The sequence below is a fragment of the Anguilla anguilla genome, chromosome 4 (assembly GCF_013347855.1).
Source record: "Anguilla anguilla isolate fAngAng1 chromosome 4, fAngAng1.pri, whole genome shotgun sequence".
In the NCBI taxonomy this organism is placed as follows: domain Eukaryota; kingdom Metazoa; phylum Chordata; class Actinopteri; order Anguilliformes; family Anguillidae; genus Anguilla; species Anguilla anguilla.
In genome coordinates this window covers 30,761,349-30,782,701 of record NC_049204.1, presented here as the reverse complement: position 1 = coordinate 30,782,701, position 21,353 = coordinate 30,761,349, and the positions used below count along the sequence as shown (strand labels likewise).

The 21,353-nt window shown below is 41.4% G+C and overlaps 1 protein-coding gene across 2 annotated transcripts; it reads left to right on the top strand.

Moving 5' to 3' along the window:
• The first annotated feature begins 1,697 nt into the window (after window positions 1-1,697).
• ptbp2a (polypyrimidine tract binding protein 2a) lies at window positions 1,698-19,839 on the top strand. 2 transcript variants are annotated; one of them, XM_035414853.1, is made up of 15 exons: window positions 1,698-1,835; window positions 3,283-3,313; window positions 8,788-8,860; window positions 10,349-10,521; window positions 10,869-11,012; window positions 12,268-12,432; window positions 13,229-13,339; window positions 13,459-13,657; window positions 14,252-14,329; window positions 15,107-15,222; window positions 16,857-16,890; window positions 17,292-17,384; window positions 17,525-17,741; window positions 17,819-17,896; window positions 18,217-19,839. In XM_035414853.1, the coding sequence occupies exons 1-15, from the start codon at window positions 1,828-1,830 to the stop codon at window positions 18,344-18,346; spliced, it is 1,650 nt and encodes a 549-aa protein (XP_035270744.1). In that variant the 5' UTR covers window positions 1,698-1,827; the 3' UTR covers window positions 18,347-19,839. The 2 variants fall into 2 exon arrangements, with proteins under 2 accessions (XP_035270744.1, XP_035270745.1); XM_035414854.1 differs by lacking the exon at window positions 14,252-14,329.
• The last annotated feature ends 1,514 nt before the right edge of the window (window positions 19,840-21,353 follow it).

Below are 21,353 nucleotides of genomic sequence, written 5' to 3'. Positions count from 1 at the left end.
ACAGAGCATACTGCATTTTGCAGTCAAAACACTGGTCATTTTCCATATGATTATAATGACTGTTTGTTTGATTTATTTATTTTTACTCATGGATAGATACATTTGTATAATATCTAAATTACATAAAGTATTTTGAGCCCTTCAGAGTTATATTAAAAAAATAACAACCTGAAAATGTCTTCACTGATAATTATTAACCCCTTTGTATTACTAAACTTAATTGGACCAAGTGTATTCCATTTTCTTGAGAAATCACACTTCAAATGTTAGCAATGTTGATTCTGAATCCACCAGTGTTCAATTGCAGAATAAATATCCCTAACTCACTGTTTCATTTGTGAGCCCTTACAAATTAAACAATAGATCAAATCAGACATGCTGTCATGAAGACCGATGAACTGCTCGTGGAACTTTGTGATGAAATTATGAGGAGGAAAAAAATCTTGAGAATGCAATAAAAAAGATTGACAAAGCTGTGAGCCTTTCAATGAGCACCGTTAAGTCCATTCTAAGAAATTGGAAGCTATGGCCCTACCCATACAGTACCAATATCAGGCTGTCTTACCAAACTGAGCAGCCAGACAAGAACGGCAGTCAGAGGAGTGCCAAGAGGCCAGCTGCAACACTGACAGAGTTGTATAGTTGATTGCCTGAAATGGGAGAAACTGTCCAGAGATCAACGATATCTTCAGCATCTCACATATCTGGGTTCTTTGAAGGCTAGATGGAAACCACTTGTCAGAAAGACCAACATTAAGTCATGCCTGAAATTTGCCAGATCCACATGACAGCCTGACCTGGACGATTTTGTGGTCTGATGACACTAAAGTTGAGCTTTTTGGCCTGAAAGCAAAGCACTGATGTTGGGTGCAAACAAAACACAACCCATCATCTAGAGTTGGGAGTGAATACATTTGTAAATATAAGTGCAATATATGTCTTTCATTTTTGTAAAAATACAGAAATAAAATATATTTAAAAAAACATTATCAAAATACATTTTTTCATAAACAGAACAGTTTATAGTAGAAAATATGTTTGCATCATGAATGTGGTGAATTAATCAGATTAAAATTACATTGAAATACTTCCCCCTTCACCAACACAATTTCTATGTTTACATCATGAATGTGAAGCTGTAATAGGAAAAAGAAATATGGAAAAAAGTTAAAGCGTGTGAATACTTTCCAAATACACAGCATATTCTGCATAGATCTCAAGGTTCAGAAACTCAAGTGAGTGAGGTAAATCAGTTACAGTGGAAGTTGAAGATACTGATGTTTCATCATGAGACTATAGGTCTCTGACTCTGTATAATTTAATAGGTGGAAACTCTTGCAGAAATAAATCCTTTGAAGAAGCTGTCACTTGCATATTTTAGCATCTTCAGTTATATAGTACTTTAGCATAATGAGTGGGCACTAAGATTATGCAAAATCGTTTGCAACCAGGACTATAGAACTAGTACTCCTAACCCCACTTTGCTTCAATTGTGTGAAGTAATGAAAGTGTGGTGAAAAACATTAAACTTTTACAAAAACCCAACTGGAAGGACAAGCTGCTACCATCCAGATACATTTGCAGACCTGATTCCCTGAAGAATTGTAAGCAGTGACATATCTGGTAGCTTATTACAGCATCTGTGGTACTTGCTGTCATAATCATACTGTAGGTCCGAGTCCATCCAATTTCCGCTCTAATTCCCGTAAGTGATTCGGCTCTGTTCGGCCATTTCCGTGTAGTCTTCCACCTCCATTTTGTCGTCTTGTGTGCTGTTGGCTGAGGAACTGTACTGAAGGTCTTGTCGTAGGGACAGATTCTCCGGCAATGGACGGGTATGTTTGTATTGTGTTCATTTAGTTGATACTTCGGGTTGAAATGATCGTGAATATCGTTTTCCATACGTAGCCAGATCTCTTAAAGCACGAAGTGTAATGCAACTAGCTAGCTACATATGGTACCTGTTAGCTAGATAGCTGGCTGAGTGGGTTAGCGAACCAGCTAGCAACCAACCTTAGCTCGAATTGTAACTTACTTTTCTGTGAACTGTTGCTCCCTGGCGAAGATATTGTAATACCCACTCAACTAAGTATCTAACTTAGTCTTGAGTCATCGCTGCTGTTTAAAATTTGAGAAATCAATGTCACGCTTTTACTTATTCTACGTGGTCTATAGCTAGGTATCACTTGCAAGCTATGTAGTTAGCTAGCTAACTAGCTCTAAAGCCAAAGGGCGCAGTTGCTTTGTTTTAAGGGTTGAGGTTTAATCCTTTCTAGTGATTATATTGCATTAAGTAGATAGGTAGTTAAACTTTGATGTTTGCATGTGGAGTTTTGAGCTGAGCATGTCTAGTTGGCTAGATAACGTTCGCCACAAAATTATGTCTCCTCAATAGTTGGTAAACTAGCCAGCTACACCTCTTCTTACCTTTCCGGAAAAGATGCATATTCTCTAGCTCTACTCAACCACCTAAGCTAACGAAATGTTAGCCCCGCAGTCAAGTAGGATGCATTTTCCGTGCATAGCTTGCAGGAGTCTGAAAATCGGTGCATTACGCTGTCTAGTGTGCTCAGTCAGTGCAATCTATGTCCACTTGAGCACCACTCATGTTGTAGCGAATGTACTTGGTCGTCGCTAGCCAGCTAGTTAGCTAATTCGATAGCATCAGTAGTAAAGTTGCGCGGTAGGAGCTGCAGAAGAAGGCCATATGGAGACAGGCCTGTGCGGGCACACAGCCAGCCAGGCTAGCTAGCACACTCCTCAACTGGGAGAGCAAGGCCCTTTCCAGGTACCAGCTAGCTTAAACAGACTTGATGTTTGCAGCTAATGGATCTCCTAACAAACATTGGTCTATTTAGTGATGTTTATAATGGACGTGATTTTACGATATTAAACAATGTTAACCAGCAAAAATGAAATCGTATTTCCACGTATAATCACAAACTACTATCTTAATGAGAACGTTAGTCTATCAGGCTGCCGTGAAAGTACACTGAAGGGGTTTGCTCACTTGCCAGCTGTAAGCTTCCAGTTTTGACATGTGACAGCTATCGTTGGGTAAGACGTCTCTTGTGTATTTCATTTAAGCAATCACAGCTATACGTAACGTTAGCTCCTGGTTGCTTTCAAGCTTGTTTAAAAAGTTGGCAGATCATTTCGCATAGGAAAACGTGCCTGAATATCCAGCCATCAGCATATGTATTCTGTCACATTTTTAAACAAATTTGAACGCTTGCGGTAGTGCAGTGGCTGTAAATCACAATATTGTTTCTTTTTTTACAGCATTGTCAGTGATGTTGCTGTTGGCGTAAAGGTGAGCATTCCTATTTGTTGTCTAAACTGTAATGTAAGACTTGAACTCTGTCAGTTGAAACGGTCATCCAGTGCTCTCATCCAGAGGCCTCCGTACTTTTCAGATATTAGAAGCAACGTTACCAAACTATGGTGCATCTTAACATGTAATGTTAATGTATTTAGGTTTAATATCCACTGAAGGGGTTTCAAGTCTAGTTGTAAGGGATATTGGCAAAGATGTTCTGTTAAAGACCATTTGTACAGGCATTGCAGATTACATGTTGAATCAGACATCCTTAGTTTCTTTTTTCCTTTTATACTATGGGAAAATTTGCAGTACGTTTTTCTTAAATGTGGCAAATATTGTAGATAGTAGTACAGATTTGAAAAGCAGAGATTGCGAAATAAAATAAAACTGGCAAAAGCTTCCAAGATCAAATGCTTTGTGCATAATGACCAGGCTTAGTTTTTATCAATATTTAAAGATGTGAAGCCGAAAGCTCCTGGTGGCATATCGGGTGATACTTGGTAGTGAAGAACATACAATGGAGCCAAGGACTACACATTGACAAAGTGGACTATGGAACTTGTTGTGAAAAATGTTTGGCGTGGGACAATTTCATTCATTTTTCATATCAGTGATATGTCTTCAATGCACAAGTCGCATACTTAAAAAGTTGAGCATGTGGTTTGGTTTTGACATTTGCTACTTGAATTTCAGAATAAATATTTCTATGACATATTAGAAAAACATAGCCTAATTAAGTTTGTGTGATTATCTGTGCACTTTAAAATATGTTGTCTACAGACTATTGTAATGTAAGTATTGGATTGTTCCACTTGAAAATCCATTAGGCCTACATTTCTAGCTGGCATGCCCAACATAAACTATGAAGCACCTCAAAGTAAGCCTGTACTGAGCATGTCTGCTCTGTGAGTGCAAAACATTGGAGTGGGAAGCCGGTGAGGTATGAGTCCTGATCATTGCATTAGCAACTCCTACTGGTTGGTCGGGGCGCCTGTTCAGCAGGGAGGGGATCTGGGGGAGATAGCGTGAACCTCCGCACGCATTACGTTCTCCCAGTGAAACTCCTCGCTGTCAGGTGAAAAGAAGCGTCTGGCGACTCCACATGTATTGGAGGAGGCATGTGGTAGTCTACACCCTCCCCAGACTAACAGAGGATAGCGGATCAACCAGGACTGTGATTCACACAGGGAATTGGTATAACGACTAAATTGGGAAGAAAATGGGAGAAAAATGGCAAAAAAAAAAGCATGGGCTTTTATAGTTTATGATAGCATGCATAAACGGCACACTTCGAGCAGAATATTTTTTTAAACTTAAACTTGCAATCACAACCCCCATGACAATTTTCACCTCGCATATCCAGTTTCACCCTGCCAGGCTCAACTTATAGTATTAGATAGGACTGTAACGGTAACCGCAACATTGCAACACCTCGGTGGTGTCAAGAACTCGCGGGTTGATGCCAAATAACCGCACACCCACAGTTGTCAATTTTTTTCCATTATTTGTTTTCCACTTCTTTGCTAAATAAACGCGTGTATGTATTTCAATCTTCACAATAAACTCTTAGCCTAATGAAAACAACACTTCAACAATAATTTTATTTCCTTCTCAGACATCTCGTTGCATTCTCGTGCTTCTTGAGAGACGTTGAAAAAGTAAAGATGGGGCTCGTACAAAAACCAAATATTACGTCCCGGATTTGGGCACATTTCGGCTTTATACCAAACGAAAACGGAAAGCCAGCTAATATTGATGAGGCCGTGTGCCGCCTTTGCGGTAAAAAGATTTTGGTGAAGCGGGGAAACACGTCTAACTTAAGAAATCATCTTGGAGCCATGGAACCCAGTGTCAACATGGAAGCCACAACAGCTTCAGGGGCTGCACAAGCCATTGCTGGCGGACCTAGCCGACAGATAGGGGTGGCCAAGGCGTTTGCTCGAGTGACTAAGTATGCGCACGGCAGCAATCGACATAAAAGTCTGATAGACTTCGTCACTCGCTTTCTCGTATCAGAAATGGCTCCGTTTCGTATGGTAGAGAAGTCTGCTTTCAAGTCCATGCTCCAAAACTTTGACAAGCAGTATGAGTTGCCAAGCAGGACATATTTCTCTCAAACAGCGGTCCCAAAAACGTACGAAAAAGTAAAAGAGGACATTAAAAGCAAGATCAAGAATGTCAGAAAATCGAGAAGTTTCCGCCACTGCCTAGTGATTAAAACAGATCTTTATAATCGCATTTTTCATTTAATCTCCCTAACACAATGCAAAGAAGCTGTGTGTCACTTTCCAATTGATTAGTCAGATCGGTCGCATGCTTGTTAATCACTGAAAATTAGGCTAATTAAAACAGTTTGAGATCAATGATTACTTTAAAGGAAAGTTTTGCGCCCCACCAATTTTCAGCTCGCCAGTCGCTGCTGAGTCAATATATACGTAGGCACAAAAAGGCACAAAAAAGATGAGGCTCAACACCGTGACCACCGCAAAATTGCGGTGTTGAGCCAGCATAGAACCGTGTTGTAAACAAATCCTAACCGCAACAGCGCTATATTAGAAAGAGGGGATTTGATCAAAGGTAACCTTCTTCCATTGTTTATTATGTAGTTAGTCAAAGTAGGATTTTTTTGAGAATGGGTGATTATGTGTGTAAGTCAAAAGCCAGAAGAGCATCAGTTCAGGTACATTTTAATTTTAATCCTAACGGAAATAAACGTCCATAGAAGTTAACGTAAACGGGGAACACAAGCAATTTGAAGTGTCAAGACTGTTATTTTTATCGCTTAGGCTATTTGTAAATAAGTTAAGTTTTATATATTTAAAATTACCTAGATTTTACTTTGATTCCCTTAAAACTTGCAATGCTTGTTGTTTTTAAAATGTTATGTTTAAGTATTTGTATGATCTGTCTGCTTTGACTCAGAACTTTTATTTACCCTGTAGCTTGTTTTGTGTGGTTTTTGTTAAATATTTGTCTTATTAGCTTCTTTGCAATATTGATATTTTATATTGACATTGTTAATGGTATACATGTTTGAATAACAGCATTGATTTTTAAATTTGCATTCACTTTATGAAAATAGAGCTTTGCTTATGTTTGAGTTTGTCCAAAGTCCATTGTTAGTGTTTAATAATAGCATAATTAATACTAATGTTGTTTAATTCAATGAATTATAGGCCATTTTAATGATGTTGATGTAGGCTTTTGTTTTTTTCTAGCCATTAAAGAATTAACACTCACACAAACACACACACACACACACACACACATAAAACCTCTAACTGCGTAATCTCCTGCAGGGTATACAGACTATCCACATTTTAATACCAGCTCAGCCATACTGTCGTGTTAAGAAACCTTTTAACTAATACAAGAAGTATGGCTGCTGTTTAAATTTGCATGCACCCCATTTGAGTTGGAAGGTTGCTTTTTAGATTATGTGGAATAATCATTGTGTTAGTTGTTCCTCTTCTGTCTCTACTGCAGGTAGTCTGGTGAATGACTTGAACTCAGCCACTGTTTTAAAACACAGTATTGTTGTGTCTGGGCTCTCTTGTGTCATATCAGTCAATAATAGAGAAAGTAATTGTAAACCATGTGAATGAACGGGTAAATGGTAAAAACATTTCTGCCACCTTAATTTTTTTTTATTGGTGAACTTCAGTATCAGTGTGTACTTGCACACTAAGTCATGTTGATTTCAAAATAAAAATCTATAAATAGCTTTAAAAAATACATCAAACATTTTGTTTGTAAGAAATGCTAAAGCACTAGGCAAATTGTATTTTTATTCTCAGCCTTTTTAGTTAGGGATTTTTTGTTCCACAATTCACAAGCAACGATAGTGTACAATGTCCTGGTATAAATTGTATTAATGGGTTCCTATAAAAAAATTTTGGATTGTTTTTACTTAATAGCTAAAAAGGAATACTGCAGCTAATTGTCATCACTGGAAACTGCTCTTGGGCAAGCAGCCTTTTAAAAGCTAATAAAATGTAGACAGACAGGAACTATGAAATAGCCTGAAATAAAAGCAGCTCTGATAAAAATACAGAAACTAATAATTTGATTATTTTAGTATGATTAGTATGGTTGTATTATAGTGACAAAATACTTGTTTAAGGATAGTTGAGGACACATAAACCGATTATTGCCAACAAAGCTTCTCAATAACCAATACAGTTCGGACAAATTGTTCATTTTGTATTAATTTTTTCCCTTAGAAAATAAAATTACTTTATAAACCTGGTTTTTGGCAGAAGGGGTGTCATGAAACTAGTCATCTGGTTCCAGGGGTAACTTAAACTGTTAATTAAAATTAATCTCTTGTGTGCACTCTGTAGTTAGTACTAGGTCAAAGTAAGTAACGTAACTTTCCAATGCAGTCTTTTTAGAAGTAGCAATAGGTATTAATAGTCGATTGGTGGTACGGTCATGGTATGCCAGGCATGTTTTGTGTATTGTGCATTGTGTAATTGGGCAATGTTTACATTTAGATCAAGAATATAGTCAAGATTTGTAATTTAGTTTCGATGAACCAGATTCTAAAATTTTGCTGTAGCCTATACTCATATTTGTTTGAATGAAATGAAATTGCTGTATTTTGGAGAATGTAATGTCTATTTTATATATAAAGGTTTTGCCTATGGGAGGTTGAGTGTATGAACATTTGGCTTGTTTGAATGAACATGGGGCTAGTTCTATTTCAATGTTAGAATGTTGCTAACTGAGAAACTGCTAAAACTGGCTCGAGATGGTTCTGTTTTTATAAATCATTTCTGTTGTCAGATTTCCTAATTCACTTTTGCACCAGTAAAATAATGTCTTGAAAAATAATATTGACTTTCATTCTCAAGGAATTGATATGAAAAATAGAATTTGCTATAATGGCATAGGCCATCTGTAGTTTCTATGCTACAGCGCATTTGTTTTATTTATATTTGATGCCTGTATTTTCCCCGAGTTAGGTTTAAGGAACTTATTTGCTGCAGTTATTTCCCAGCATGCATTGGTGTAGGCAGAGAGAGGTTTTTTCGTCAGAGGTAGCGTTATTACATTCAATTTATTTGTGGGATGTGGCCTTAAGGGGTTCGCAGTCAATTTATTGCGACCATAAAAACGTAAGCGATAAAGAACAATTTAGTGGAATTCACTCACAGACAAAACCAAGATGTCCTATTAGAAAGTTAGGTTTGTAATGGCTCCACATTTGCCCGTTCACCCATAAGTCACTTTTAGCGGCGCTCTGAGCATGTCGGTGACTGAAGCCCGGACAGCTCGCTGTCTTTGGGGAGAACAGAGGCTCCCGATGAAATTACACCATCTGACACCTTAGACTTGCAAGATTAAAACAACACAAAGGGTGCAACGCAGCCAGTGTTTTATGTCGTCGTTTCCTCAAACTGTCTTCGGAGAGCTGTATTTCATCCGGGCCTTACTGTGGAAATGGTGTCTCCTCTTTGCAGAGAGGATCAGACGAGCTGCTGTCTAGCAGTCTGTACAGCAGTCCGAGCTCTGGCATGAGCAATATTGTCACTGGTAAGTCTCCCGCTTCCCCCCACAATTCAGAGAAATGTAGTCCTTTGCCCTTTCAGCAGCGTTAAGGGAAAAAAATATAAAAATTTTTCCATGGTCCTGCTTTCCTCTGTGTCCTCTCATTGTTTTGGTCCTGCTGGAAAAAGTGCAGTCCTTGTATGGTATCATCTGCAGGGAAGACATTTACCAGTAACGCTTTGCTTTTTTGTAGGTGCGCTCCTACACACGCAAGATTGATTATATATGCTTTGCCTTTTATTAAGAACTTTCAGAAGATACTTATTGTCTTGTGATTTTTAACAGACTTTTTTATGTTTTGATTTTATGTTGACTGGCTGAACTGGGGGCGTGGTCTAGGGCTGGGCAGGGTCGAGTCCAAACCTTTGCTCATAATGGACTCATGAGAGATGGTTGAATGTCATTGTTTCTGCCGATTACGTAATTTTTGTCACTTATGAAATTGTCTTTATTGGCTGGACAAGACTGTTGTAATACTAGTTGGCTGGTACACTGTTTACTGTAACACTGCTATTTGTTTAGCGAATTGTGATTCGAATGTTGTTCAGAAGTGGGAATGACACTTAATATTAGCGTAATATTAGCTGGCTATGTGAACCTCTCAGTCTCGCCACGTACCTGGAAAGAAAGCAGAATTCATGAGTGCACCAGTGAACCTGCACTCGTTGTAGACGGTGCATTGCAATGGGCACACTGCCTGGAATATTTTCAAACATTATTTGTCAGGAGTGTGAGAGAGGGGCTGGTCACTGTAGCCTGTGCTGCCGCCGGTGGGGGTTTCCAGCGTGGCGATACGCCCGGTGGCTTTGCCGCCGCTGCCGGGCTGTTGTTCAGGCGCTACGTTCCACCTGCGCCAGCTGCACGTAAAGTGTGGTCCCCCATCACGGCGACTTCACAGCTCCACCGGCGGTCTGCAGAGTTTTAAAACTAGCGGCAGCTGGCAGCACACGCTTTAGAGGATACAGGTGTTAGTCTCCTTTCTCACAGACTGATGAAGGACATTGCCCCAGTGGCACAGGCCTACAGGGTACTGTTGGGTGGTCCAAATCCCTATTTCTGCTTCCATGTAGCAGGAAATGTTTTAATTTGTAATCCTTTACTAGGCCAAAAATATCTTTTTTTTGTTATATGAATTTATGTTCATGTGAAATAATCTTTCAGCTCACATCTGACAGTCATTTTGCACGAAATCATTTTATGGGTAACACAATCACAGGAGGTGATCTAACAGTTTACATCCACTGTATGATTAAAATGAGCAGGACTGGGTGTCATAACATCAGACTACACTAGAGGAAAGGCTAATCTGAAATTTTGCTGCACTTTAAAAAATACTGTGTAATTGGTATGTGACATTTTGTTTCCTAAATACTGAAGGTTTGTCAGTTTATAGCAGATGTGTCTGAGTGTACAGAAGACCAGCCTGTTTCAAGGTGCCTGACATGCTTCCTCATTGCATTCTTTAACTCCTAGCCAATGGAAATGACAGCAAAAAGCTAAGAGTGGAAGACAGAATGGACTGCCCCCCCTCCCGTGTCCTCCACATCCGAAAGCTGCCCAACGAAGTGTCAGAGACGGAGGTCATTGCCCTGGGGCTGCCTTTCGGGAAAGTCACCAACATCCTAACGCTCAAAGGGAAAAATCAGGTGCGTGGCTTACCGATGAAACGCACGCCTCTCATCTTTGCTCTCATTTGGGCACTTCATGTGCTGAAATCCAGAATGCTAATGCCATTCTTGGACGGTGTAGAATGGGAAATTGTTGGCTGTTGGCAAATGTTTGTTAGCGCTCTAGTGAATTTGAATTTTTAATCCACTCTCAGTTTTTGCTTTTGAATCTTTTCTTGACTCCTGCGCTTGCCACATGCCAGACACCTCAACTCGAAGGGTTTTTTTAATCAGACTGCCTTCTGCTAAAATACGGACCTGCTTATGAACTCTGTCTTTGATATCTGTGGGTGTGCCAAGTACAACGACGGCCATTTGCCTTGCAGGCATTCTTGGAGCTCGGGACGGAGGAGGCGGCCATGACGATGGTGAACTACTACACTGCCGTCACGCCTCACGTGCGCAACGTTCCCGTTTTCATCCAGTACTCCAATCACAAAGAGCTGAAGACCGACAGCGCCGGAAACCAGGTGAGAACATTCACATTGCAGCCCGTGAGTAGCGTATGGGACTTACCAGTGCGCCGGCCTTAAAAAAACATGGATTTGTTGATGCACCAACGGTCTAGTATTGAGTCTAGAAACCGATGGTTTGCAGCCTCAGGGAAGTTTGTGTTTCTGTTAGTTAATTACAGCAGCGTTGGTCTAGTTCAGCTATATAAGAGAGATTGCTGTCAAATGATTTGATTACTTCAGAACTTGCTAAACTGCATATCCAGCCCCTGTACGTCCAGCACACTGGCTTATCTGTGGTCATAATGGGTTCCCCACTCAAATGGCAATGCTGTTGATGCTAAGTTCTGGCAAAAGACTTGCACATTTACAGAGTAATCATGGAAGTTATTAAAATAATATGTCTATGCTTTAAAAAAAAGTGAAGGGAATCACCGCAGTCATTTATGAAAGTAATCGCAGACTAAAAAACAGGTGTTGGATGTGGGCTACACTACACTGAACACGGAAAATGTAGTCAGCAAAAAGGAAACTGGTTGAATCCTCCATTGATGGAACACGGAAAGATAATTTCTCTTTTGGAGAATGAAGCGACAACATGAGTAGAGGGTGTGAGTGTTGAGTACTGAAGTTTGGGCTAAGACTGCATGCTCCTGAAGTACTATTATTGCCATTGACTACCAAGTCAAGTTTAGAAAGTTAGTGTTTTGGCATGTTGTGAAATGGTTCTAACATCATTTGTTTATAGTTCAAAGTCAACTTTTCTAAATTTGTAAAATATTTTACTATATTTATCGTGCATTTGATCACTCAAACCATTGCAGGTTTATATTGCATTCAGTTATTTGGCTTTTTATGCATTCCCATACATTCGGTACCAAGGTCAAATTTGTCAATTGGTGTCTTTCATTCAGTTTAATCCCTAAATCTGGGACCCCATAGTGCAAAGCAAATTTGTATTACTTGTTATCCATGGTAACAAGAACTTGCATCCTATCAAAATTGTTAGCATCCAATAAGTGTTGTGTGCTACCATACGGTTCCAAGAGCTTATAAAGCAGAATTTGAGGTAACCCGCTGTAGTAAGCTGGGCTCTGGATCCGTCTAGTGGTAGTAATGTTACGACTACAATGTTATGGGTGGTTTAAACGGTTCCTTTGTTAGTTAAGCGTGCAGGCCATTTTTCAGCAGTTGCCATTTGACCACATTGCCGGCCTGTTGGGCTAAGCTGGCTAGCTTCACTCGGGCCATGTGTCTGTCTCCTCTCTGGAAGCGAGCTCAAGCTGTCCTTCAGGCTGTGTCGGCTGTCCAGGCAGGAGGAACGCCCACGTCGGGCTCGACGGCCAGCGAGAGCGCGCTAACTCCCGCCCCGAGCCCCGTGCTCAGAATAATCATCGACAACATGTTCTACCCCGTCACTCTGGACGTCCTTCAGCAGGTTGGTGGACTTACTTATCGTTGCCTTTTTTTTCGGGATGTTTCAGTTGCCCGTAGTGGAGCTCACTACATGTGCGTTTGGGTATGGGTCTGGCGAGTTGACGCTCTCCTCCAGCCGCAACCTCGGGCTCGGTCAGGCCCGCCCTCTCGCCGCTCGCTTTCTGACGCGACGGCGGCGGACATGGCGCAGATCGGGCGGAGCGGAACGGGCAGGTTTGTGACGCCCAGGGACCTCCGAAGGACGTTCCCCTACGCTCGGGCCTCCAGAAATGAACGGTTGGGGTTGCGAAAGGACGCGGGTTAGCCGCCGTCTTTTATTCTCTCGGCCTCGCTAATGGAACGGCGCTTCCCTAGCGGCGCGCGAGTGCGCCGCGGTCCTTAACTAGATGGATTCGCATAGGCGGAGGGCCTAATTTAAGCAGATGCTGATGTGCTGCTCCAGGGTCTGCAGCCGGCTAGCGCTGCGCAGAGCCGTCCAGGGGCGGCGCGCATTATGCAGCCGGGGAAAATGTCAGTCACGGTATTGATGAAGCTAATTACCGAGCATTAAAACCCTTTATTTCCACAAAAGTGCGGATTTAAAGGCATTTCAAACAAGCCCGTTATTGTCCTACACTTAAATGCTCATTACGTGTGATTTCATTGCTGCCAGCTTAACTAGAATAAACTAGTTTTCCCTCTCTTTTCTCTTTTCTGTAGGCTGTTTAGCTTTGGCTCAATTCTTTTGAAAGATATCCTTGTGTGCAGAACTGTTTGTTGCGCTAATAACCGCGCCCCCCCCCCCCTCTCATTGGTAGATCTTTTCAAAGTTCGGAACGGTCATGAAGATCATCACATTCACAAAGAACAATCAGTTTCAAGCCTTGCTGCAGTTTAACGATCCCGTGAACGCTCAGCAAGCCAAACTGGTGAGTGAGCTCGGAGGAAACATCACCCTCCTCCCCCCCTCCCTTTTATCTCCGTTACCGAAGCGACGGGAAGGCTGTTAAGGGAGCCGTGCTCAGTTGCTCCCCTTCTGCTGTGTTAGGCCCTGGACGGCCAGAACATCTACAACGCCTGCTGCACGCTGCGCATCGACTTCTCCAAGCTGGTCAACCTGAACGTCAAGTACAACAACGACAAGAGCCGGGACTACACCCGGCCTGAGCTGCCCGCGGGGGACGGCCAGCCCGCCGTGGACCCGTCGGTCACCGCAGCCTTCAACAAGGACTCCACCTCCCTGCTCGGTAAGCGGGAAGGCCGGACTCCCCCCCGTCCGTTACCCCGTCACCAAGGGCTCAGAGGCTCAGGCCTGTCAGCCTGTCGCTTACTAACCACGTCCATGGCTACCTTAACAAATTTAAACTTTCACGTCCCGGCCTGCCCTTAAATTCCTCGACGCCTTTCCGCCACGACCCCGTCGCGTTCGCCTCCCCCCGGAGGCATCGAACGAGAGCGGGATCCAACTCCCCGGCCAAAAAAAAAAAAAAAGGAACGTCGCGGAGATTAGTTTTCTTTTTGCGCGACTTTCCCCTGCCTGGGATAGATGTACTGGACTGTTTGAAATGGAGGTGAAGAAGCGGTGTGATGGGCAAAAAGAAGGAGAGAAAATAATGGAATTTGGGTTGATTTATAGGCCCGCTCCTCGCATGCCAGAGGAGCCTTAGAGGTAATTGGGCGAACGTTTAAACAGTCTTTAGGGGGACGTAATGTAATGCTGATTGAGAATTATACTTGGCCAGTGAATTTGTTTTGTCGTACTATAATGTAGTAGACAAAAAAGAAGAAGAAGAAGAAAAGCTCCCTCTGTCAAAGGAATTTAATGCACACATTTCCCTTAGGTACTCCATCTGGAATGGTAGCTCCCTATTCTAGTGGTGGAGGGTTTCCGTCTTCTCTTGGCTTTGCGCAGGGTGGAGGTACCTATACTTCCATTATGATCTATTCTTTCTTTCTGTTGCTAACACCATTTCTGTCATTCTGAAGAACATGAGCAAGTGTAGCTTTGTCTCTGCAGTAAATGTTTCATTTTTAAATTTTTTTTGGTTTGTTTTGTTAACTGCATCTCAAAATGCGTGTTGCACAGCTTTGCATCGTAGTGACGTATGCCTGAACGAATACTGTAACTTTCAAACACCTTTTGAGGAAATAAATTTCAGTAATTGTCGCGGGCAAATTTTGTTCTTAGCAATTTTTACTGCAGGTCTTACTTGCCCTACGGCTCACCCGTAGGTGTTGGCAGAGAGGTTCTTAAGTGAGCCAAGGTGTTTATATGGTTCAGGCAATTACATACTGGAAACTAACACCAAAGTTGCCTAACATTTCTGTACCAAATTCCAGTCCAACCTAACCACATAACCCGATCAGAAACAGATTAACCTGCCATCTAACACCCTGTCTCTCTTGCAGCTGTGATGACTGTTGTAGGGATTGCATTGAGAGAGAGAGAGAGCTTTGAAAGCTACATTGAGCAGAGTTGCGGTGGAATAGGTTGCGAGCGAGCGAGAGTGCGCATGTCTGTGTGCGCACGTGTGCACGCACACGCGTGTCCGTTTGTCTTGTCGTGGTGGACATAGGAGCGTTAGGTAACAGGGCATTGCCACAGCTCAGACTGAGTCGTTCTGGCATGCCTCCGACCCCCCACGCCTCCCCCAGGGGGAACGGCGCCCCCGCCTGATCGCCTTTTGCCGTTGCAGGAGCCCTGAGTCCACTGAGCGCGGCGGCCGCCGCTGCCGCAGCTGCAGGGAGGGTGGCACTGTCGGGTCATTCGGGTTCGAGTGGCGTGCTGCTAGTTAGCAATCTCAATGAAGAGGTCAGTATATCTCCACACTGCCTGCCCGATAATTCTGCTTCTGCTGCTTGGCCTTAGACGCCTCTGTCATTTTGTCCTTGAGTATTTGTGTACAAATACCATGGGCGGAACTTGTGTATTTTTGGATGGAATTTTACTAGTTTAACAGGTCATAGTGGTCAATTATATTACTAAAAAATGAACCTTTTTATGCATATGTAAAACATGTAAATTAAAAAAAAACTCTGTAGTAAAACACTTGATATTGGAAAAGTGCTTTTTATGTATAGGGCTTTTTCCGTTGACCATGTCTGTGCTAACCTTTCCAAATTCATTAATGGTTCTTATATAATATATCATATTTAATACAATGATAATGAACAATAGTTTTTGTTCCTTTATTTATACTTTGTCCTTAGCCTTTTATTCTTGTCGCTTGCCTTTGTTCTGGCCTGTTTCTTTCAGTATGAGCACTTCTGTCAATCCATTGTTCCTCCGAGGTTCTCTCCATGAGATTTGATAAGGGGTCCTTCCCACCCTCCCGTCTTTGTTTTCCTTGCAAATTTTGGTCACTGCCTCATAAACACACAGCCTCTCTCTCTCCTGTCCTCCTGCTTAATTGTTGCCTCAGACTTTTCCATTCTTTTTGTGTGACTTTGTATTGACTGATGCCCATTAATTCCTGGCCTTGTCTCTCTGGCTTTCCTTTTCTCTGTGCTTTGGAAGCTGCTGTGAAATGTGGGAGACTCTTGCTGTAGAGCAGGCATCTCAAACTCGAATCCTGGAGAGGCGCTGTGTTGGCTGTTTTTCGATGCGTCCCTGCATTTAAGTGCTTCATTTAAGTCATCGATTGGCTAAAGAGTCTACACGCCTCGTTTCGAAGGCCTAATAAAGGAAATTACGAAAACCAGCAGAGACTGCGGCCCTCCAGGATCAAAGTTTCTGTCCCCTGCTCTAGAGTATTAAAAATAATAATTTGCGGGGGTCAAACATTATGCAAAATAACTTTGCAAGGTGGATTTTCCTGTACAGCTTCATGGCAGAGACTGATGCTAGTGCACTTTCTTTAAGCACATACCAGCATTTCATGCGTGGCCTCGCTTCAGCTATTCAGCCCTAAACTTCTGTTTCGGTCACATGCCCTTATCTTTCCTCATTATTATAACCTGTTATTATTTGTTCATATCAATGTATTTTGCCCATCTTTGTCTTGGGTGACTACATTTGACATAATTGTTTTCATATGTGTGTGTGTATATATAAAATGTAAAGCGGCCATTTTCTGACCAAACTCCTGCATTTCCTGTATACTGACCTAAATTTATTTTTTTTGTTCCCCTACCCTTTTGTTTTATTCTGCATTGCTCTGCCCCTCCCCTCCCTCCTTCCTCCCCTCCTCTCGCCCCTTTGTTCCCATCTCCCTCTTCTTTTTCATTACTTGACCCCACTGAACCCCCACCCCGGTTCATGCTTTTTGCCTGAACAAAATATTCCTCGGACCAACTTGCCCCGATTAACTGCCTTGAACCATGATCCATGACCACCTCACCATTCTACGGAAACCGCCCCTCGTTATGGATGACCTGTTCATCTTCGCTCTTCCTCGACTCTTCTCTCTCCTGTCTTACGCTGCTTGCTGTTCTCTCCTTCTAAAGATGGTTACGCCCCAAAGTCTGTTTACCCTCTTCGGTATGTTATCGTTAGCACTACTTTATATTTATTTGCTTATTATGATTATTATTATTATTATTTATTTCATTTAAATTAATTTGTAGCAAGTGTTTGGGCTTGTAGTTGTCGTAATTTTGTTTTTTATACTTCTGGTTTGATTTTGCCTCTCTGGCTCTGGAGTCTGTTCATGGACTGTTCATGTTAATGCATGGTTAAATTACTTTGCATGTAGTTTTATTTACCATTTCACAAAACCTGTTTTGGGGGTGTATCTTTCTTGTCAAATGTCTGTTCAGAACTTTTTTCATTCCTTTAAGTGAATGTTACATCTTTACTATATCTACATTTCAGCATCTTCCTTGCTAACTGTTCGCCAATATCCATTTGTCTTCCTCTTTACTGCTTCTCCATAATTAAAGGTGTTTATGGTGATGCTCAACGCGTGAAGATACTCTACAATAAGAAAGACAGTGCACTTATACAAATGGCAGATGCAAATCAAGCCCAATTAGGTAAGATTCTGTTTATAAAGAGTCTGTGTGTAGGTTGTTACAGCTTATGCAATTTATAACTGTTCCGAAGAAAGAGCCTCTAGCTGTAGTCCCAAAAAAATGTGATTGTGAAATAGTAATTATTTATGTTTCTGTATCAGCGATGAGTCATCTAAACGGTCAGAAGATGTATGGAAAAATCATCCGGGTGACTTTGTCGAAGCACCAAACGGTACAGTTACCGAGGGAAGGGCTGGACGACCAAGGGCTGACGAAAGACTTCACAAACTCTCCATTACATCGCTTCAAAAAGCCTGGGTCGAAGAACTTCCAGAACATCTTTCCTCCATCCGCAACCCTCCATCTGTCTAATATCCCGTGAGTAATGACTGGGTCGTGTGCGTAGAAGTCCCATTTGTGTGCGGTCTTAATGCTAACGCGTCTCCCTTTCGCAGGCAAGACGTAACCGAAGAAGACCTCAGACTACTGTTCTCCAACACCGGTGGCACTGTGAAAGCCTTCAAATTTTTCCAGTAAGACCTTGACCTTGAACTATTTTTGGTTGGACCGCAACAGCGGGGCCAGCCCTATAAACGCGAATGTCTGTGACTGAGTCACTGAGTGATGAAGTTACACTGTTGGTCGGCCGAGTTATGAAGTTACACCATTGGTTGGCCGGATGAAGTGTGTTAGGTCCAGCCATATACTAGGTTTTGACCTGGTCTTGTTTCAGTCGTTTTTAGCTGAAAGTCAGGAACCTTCCTAAGAAAAGGCTGCGAGAGAACACACCTGTTTTCAGTTCCATGAACTACTTTTTCCATCTAATCGTAACTCACTGTTTGTTTTTCTGCAGAGATCACAAAATGGCGCTGTTGCAAATGTCGACTGTTGAGGAAGCGATACAGGCCCTGATAGACCTCCACAATTATAACATGGGTGACAACCATCACCTGAGGGTCTCCTTCTCCAAATCGACCATCTGAACACAGCAATGATGCTATCCATGTCTTCATGCTGTCTATCAGCGTTACCCATTGACTCTTTCCGGACACTGGGGACCAGTTTGGCATATTAAGTTGCATCAGTCATTCCTTAAGAAAATCAGGATCATCAAGAAAAGAAAAAAAAACACTTTTGAGAAAATGGTTATACTAGTGTGCTTTCACAAGACAATTCCTACCTACCCTCCCTTCTTTATGTTAAGTCAGCCATTAACCTCTTCCCATTTCTTCATATGAAGGAAGCAAGTTGGGTCCTCTCTATTATAATTAGTTGACAATATGTGCCTTACTTGATAAAATAGTGTCATCACTTTTACATCTGTACAACTGATAGTAGTCGGCTATTTAGGCACATTGGATCTGATGGTATTTTGATGTTGATTTGTAAAAAAAAATTTTCCTTGTTTATCTGTACAGTTTGTGAAGTTCTACCACTTGAAAGTGTATTTTTGTTTAGCTTTGAACTAATTTTACCTTTTTTTGTTTCCCTTTTTAAATTCATCTTGGTTAAGGAATGAGGAATGGAAAAAAAAATGGGAGTGAAGGGTGACACTTGAAAATACCATGATTTTGTAATGCATACTGATTGGCTTTATCATGACAACTGAAGGTAAAGTTTTAACCTGGATTTAATTGCAGTAAGATCATTTTAACCTTTTAAAAGCCTTGTTTACACACCGCACCCACCGCTGAAATTTATAGTATAAATGTTGCTTGTGACTGAATATACTTTTGGTGTTGTTCAACCTTCCCTATGTGCATTTATTGCCATTTTTTAGTTTTTATTCAAGATTTGAAATGGCTGTGGTTTTCTGAGCATGTACTGACTGGTCTAATTAGTTCTGGGACAAACTGCTGTCGCATGCATTTGTAAAAAGCTAACAGAAGTGAGCCTGTAGTGATGTCATCGTGTGGCAGTTTTCTGAAGAGGACAACCTGGTGGGACCAAAGTTTATGTGCCTTTAGTCTTAATTTACATTGCATTGTAAAAAAAAAAAAGGCTAAAAAAAAAATCCTTTTTTGAACCTCAAATATTTTGTATTTCAAAAATAAGCATTCAGACTTTATAGCAAACATAGCTCAGATTTTACAAGAGAATTCTCTGGAGGGTTACTTGATTGCAGCTGTATCCACCCTTGTTTCAGGAATGATTCCATGGCACCCCACCCCCCCACCCCTCCCCTCAAAAAAACCCCACCCTACACTTCCCAGATACAGTTGGTGGTGTATCTAAGAATAATAATAAAAACTATGGCTGTCTTGAGGAAAAAAAAATCATGTATATTTTCTATATTAGTTGAGTTTTTACATCTTTAGAAATGTAAAATTCAGTATAGTTTGGAAGCGGCACAATTAAAAGTTAATTTTTCTAACAAGTCGGGAGGTTTGATGGCTGTGTTTGATTTCTCTCTTTGCGTGTACTCTGCTTTACCTCTGTAGCATGCTCAATAAACACTTCTGTAGCTCTGTGTTCACCTCTTCTGTCTCTATACCGCCTCTCTCTCTTCTCTCGTTCACCACCCCACTCCGCTTCTGATACCATGTCCTCCGCCAGGGTGGGAAAGGCACACCTTGTTTCAATAAATCGTTCGTCATCGATCAAGTTTGGGGATGTGGCGAGCGAAACGACCAAAAAGGGGGGGGAAAAAGCTAAATTTTGGAAAATGATTTCCCACCCTGCTGTTCTCTTGCTTCGAACTGATCTGCCTACCTACCTACCTTACTCTCTGTTTTGTCTCTTCAGTTGTATCTACTAATCAGTCTCCTAGGGTCTCATGCTTCTCTGCTGCAAATCCATCTCACCTTTCTGCTGTAGAGGCCTGTCTGTTCAACCCTCTCTCTCAGGGCTAAAAAAAAAAAAACAAGCTTGTGCAGCATTTTGAGCATTTTTGTTTGATTCTTAAAATAAAAAATATTTTTTGTTACGTTTCTAATATAATGAAGATATCTAATCACTCCCAGTACACGCATACTGAGAAATACATATATATCTGTGCATATTTATATAATGGGCTAGTCACTGATCAGTGTACATACTGCTCTCAGTGTTAAGGTGAACCAGAAGTGCTTAATTTGTCGTTGATTAGTTAAGGAATACCTGTACCTCGTTTCCAAGGCCTGCACTCTTGCTGACGGAAAGAAAACCAAAAGCCTGCAGATACTGTGAACCTTCATAAATCTACACCTCTGATTTAGGGCATAAGCTATAATGTGGATATGATTGAATAGCAAGAACAGGTGTGTAGCAAAAACATCAGTCCTACACAACCCTACACCCTACTGAGATTTTGTCCTGTGTCTAAAATGGTATGCTCTTTGCGGTTACTGTACATGCTTTTCTCTGACGGTTTAGTGAGAATTTTGAGATCTCTTGATCTGACCGTCTGGGTTCCAAGACGAGTTTGAAGCAGATGGTGTACAAATTTGATTATGTTGTATGGATGCTTCAGTATAATCAGTATCGGCTATCGGACTATCCAGATGGTATGAAGATCAGAGGTTCAGCAGTTTCTGCTGTGAATTGATGCCCATGAACTGGTGTAAAAATATACATCTATATAAGTTATTGCTGAATTTGAACAAATCCTCATACATTTATGAGTCGACTAGATTAATGTGTGTTAAAACTACTCTTAATCCTTTGACCTGTTCATTTTAGTTCATTTTATATTGCTAGACCTAGAGTTCATGTCTATGCTGGATTTAATATTACAGATAAATTAGTCCTATCTGTCCATATTAGTACCAGCGTACAATGGGTCCATGCAAGGCATTGTGTTTTCCAGTGAATTCGGTCACACATTTTCTCGCTGCTGTAATCATTATTCAATGAAAGTGGGTTTTTAGGTCCATTTTTATGTAATAGAGTTGCTTATGTTGAATGTTTGTGATTTTGAAATGGAGCAAGCAAATGAAGTTTGCTCTTCTCCCCTGAACTTTTTGAGTTACTTTGAAATCCTTGAGTCAAGTCCGCGTACCGGCCTTCCAT

Excerpts from the sequence above, each read along its gene's own strand:
- ptbp2a (XM_035414853.1), top strand. Across the intron at positions 17,742-17,818 it reads CTCCATCTGTCTAATATCCC|GCAAGACGTAACCGAAGAAG; the intron begins GTGAGTAATGAC and ends TCCCTTTCGCAG. Across the intron at positions 17,897-18,216 it reads AAAGCCTTCAAATTTTTCCA|AGATCACAAAATGGCGCTGT; the intron begins GTAAGACCTTGA and ends GTTTTTCTGCAG.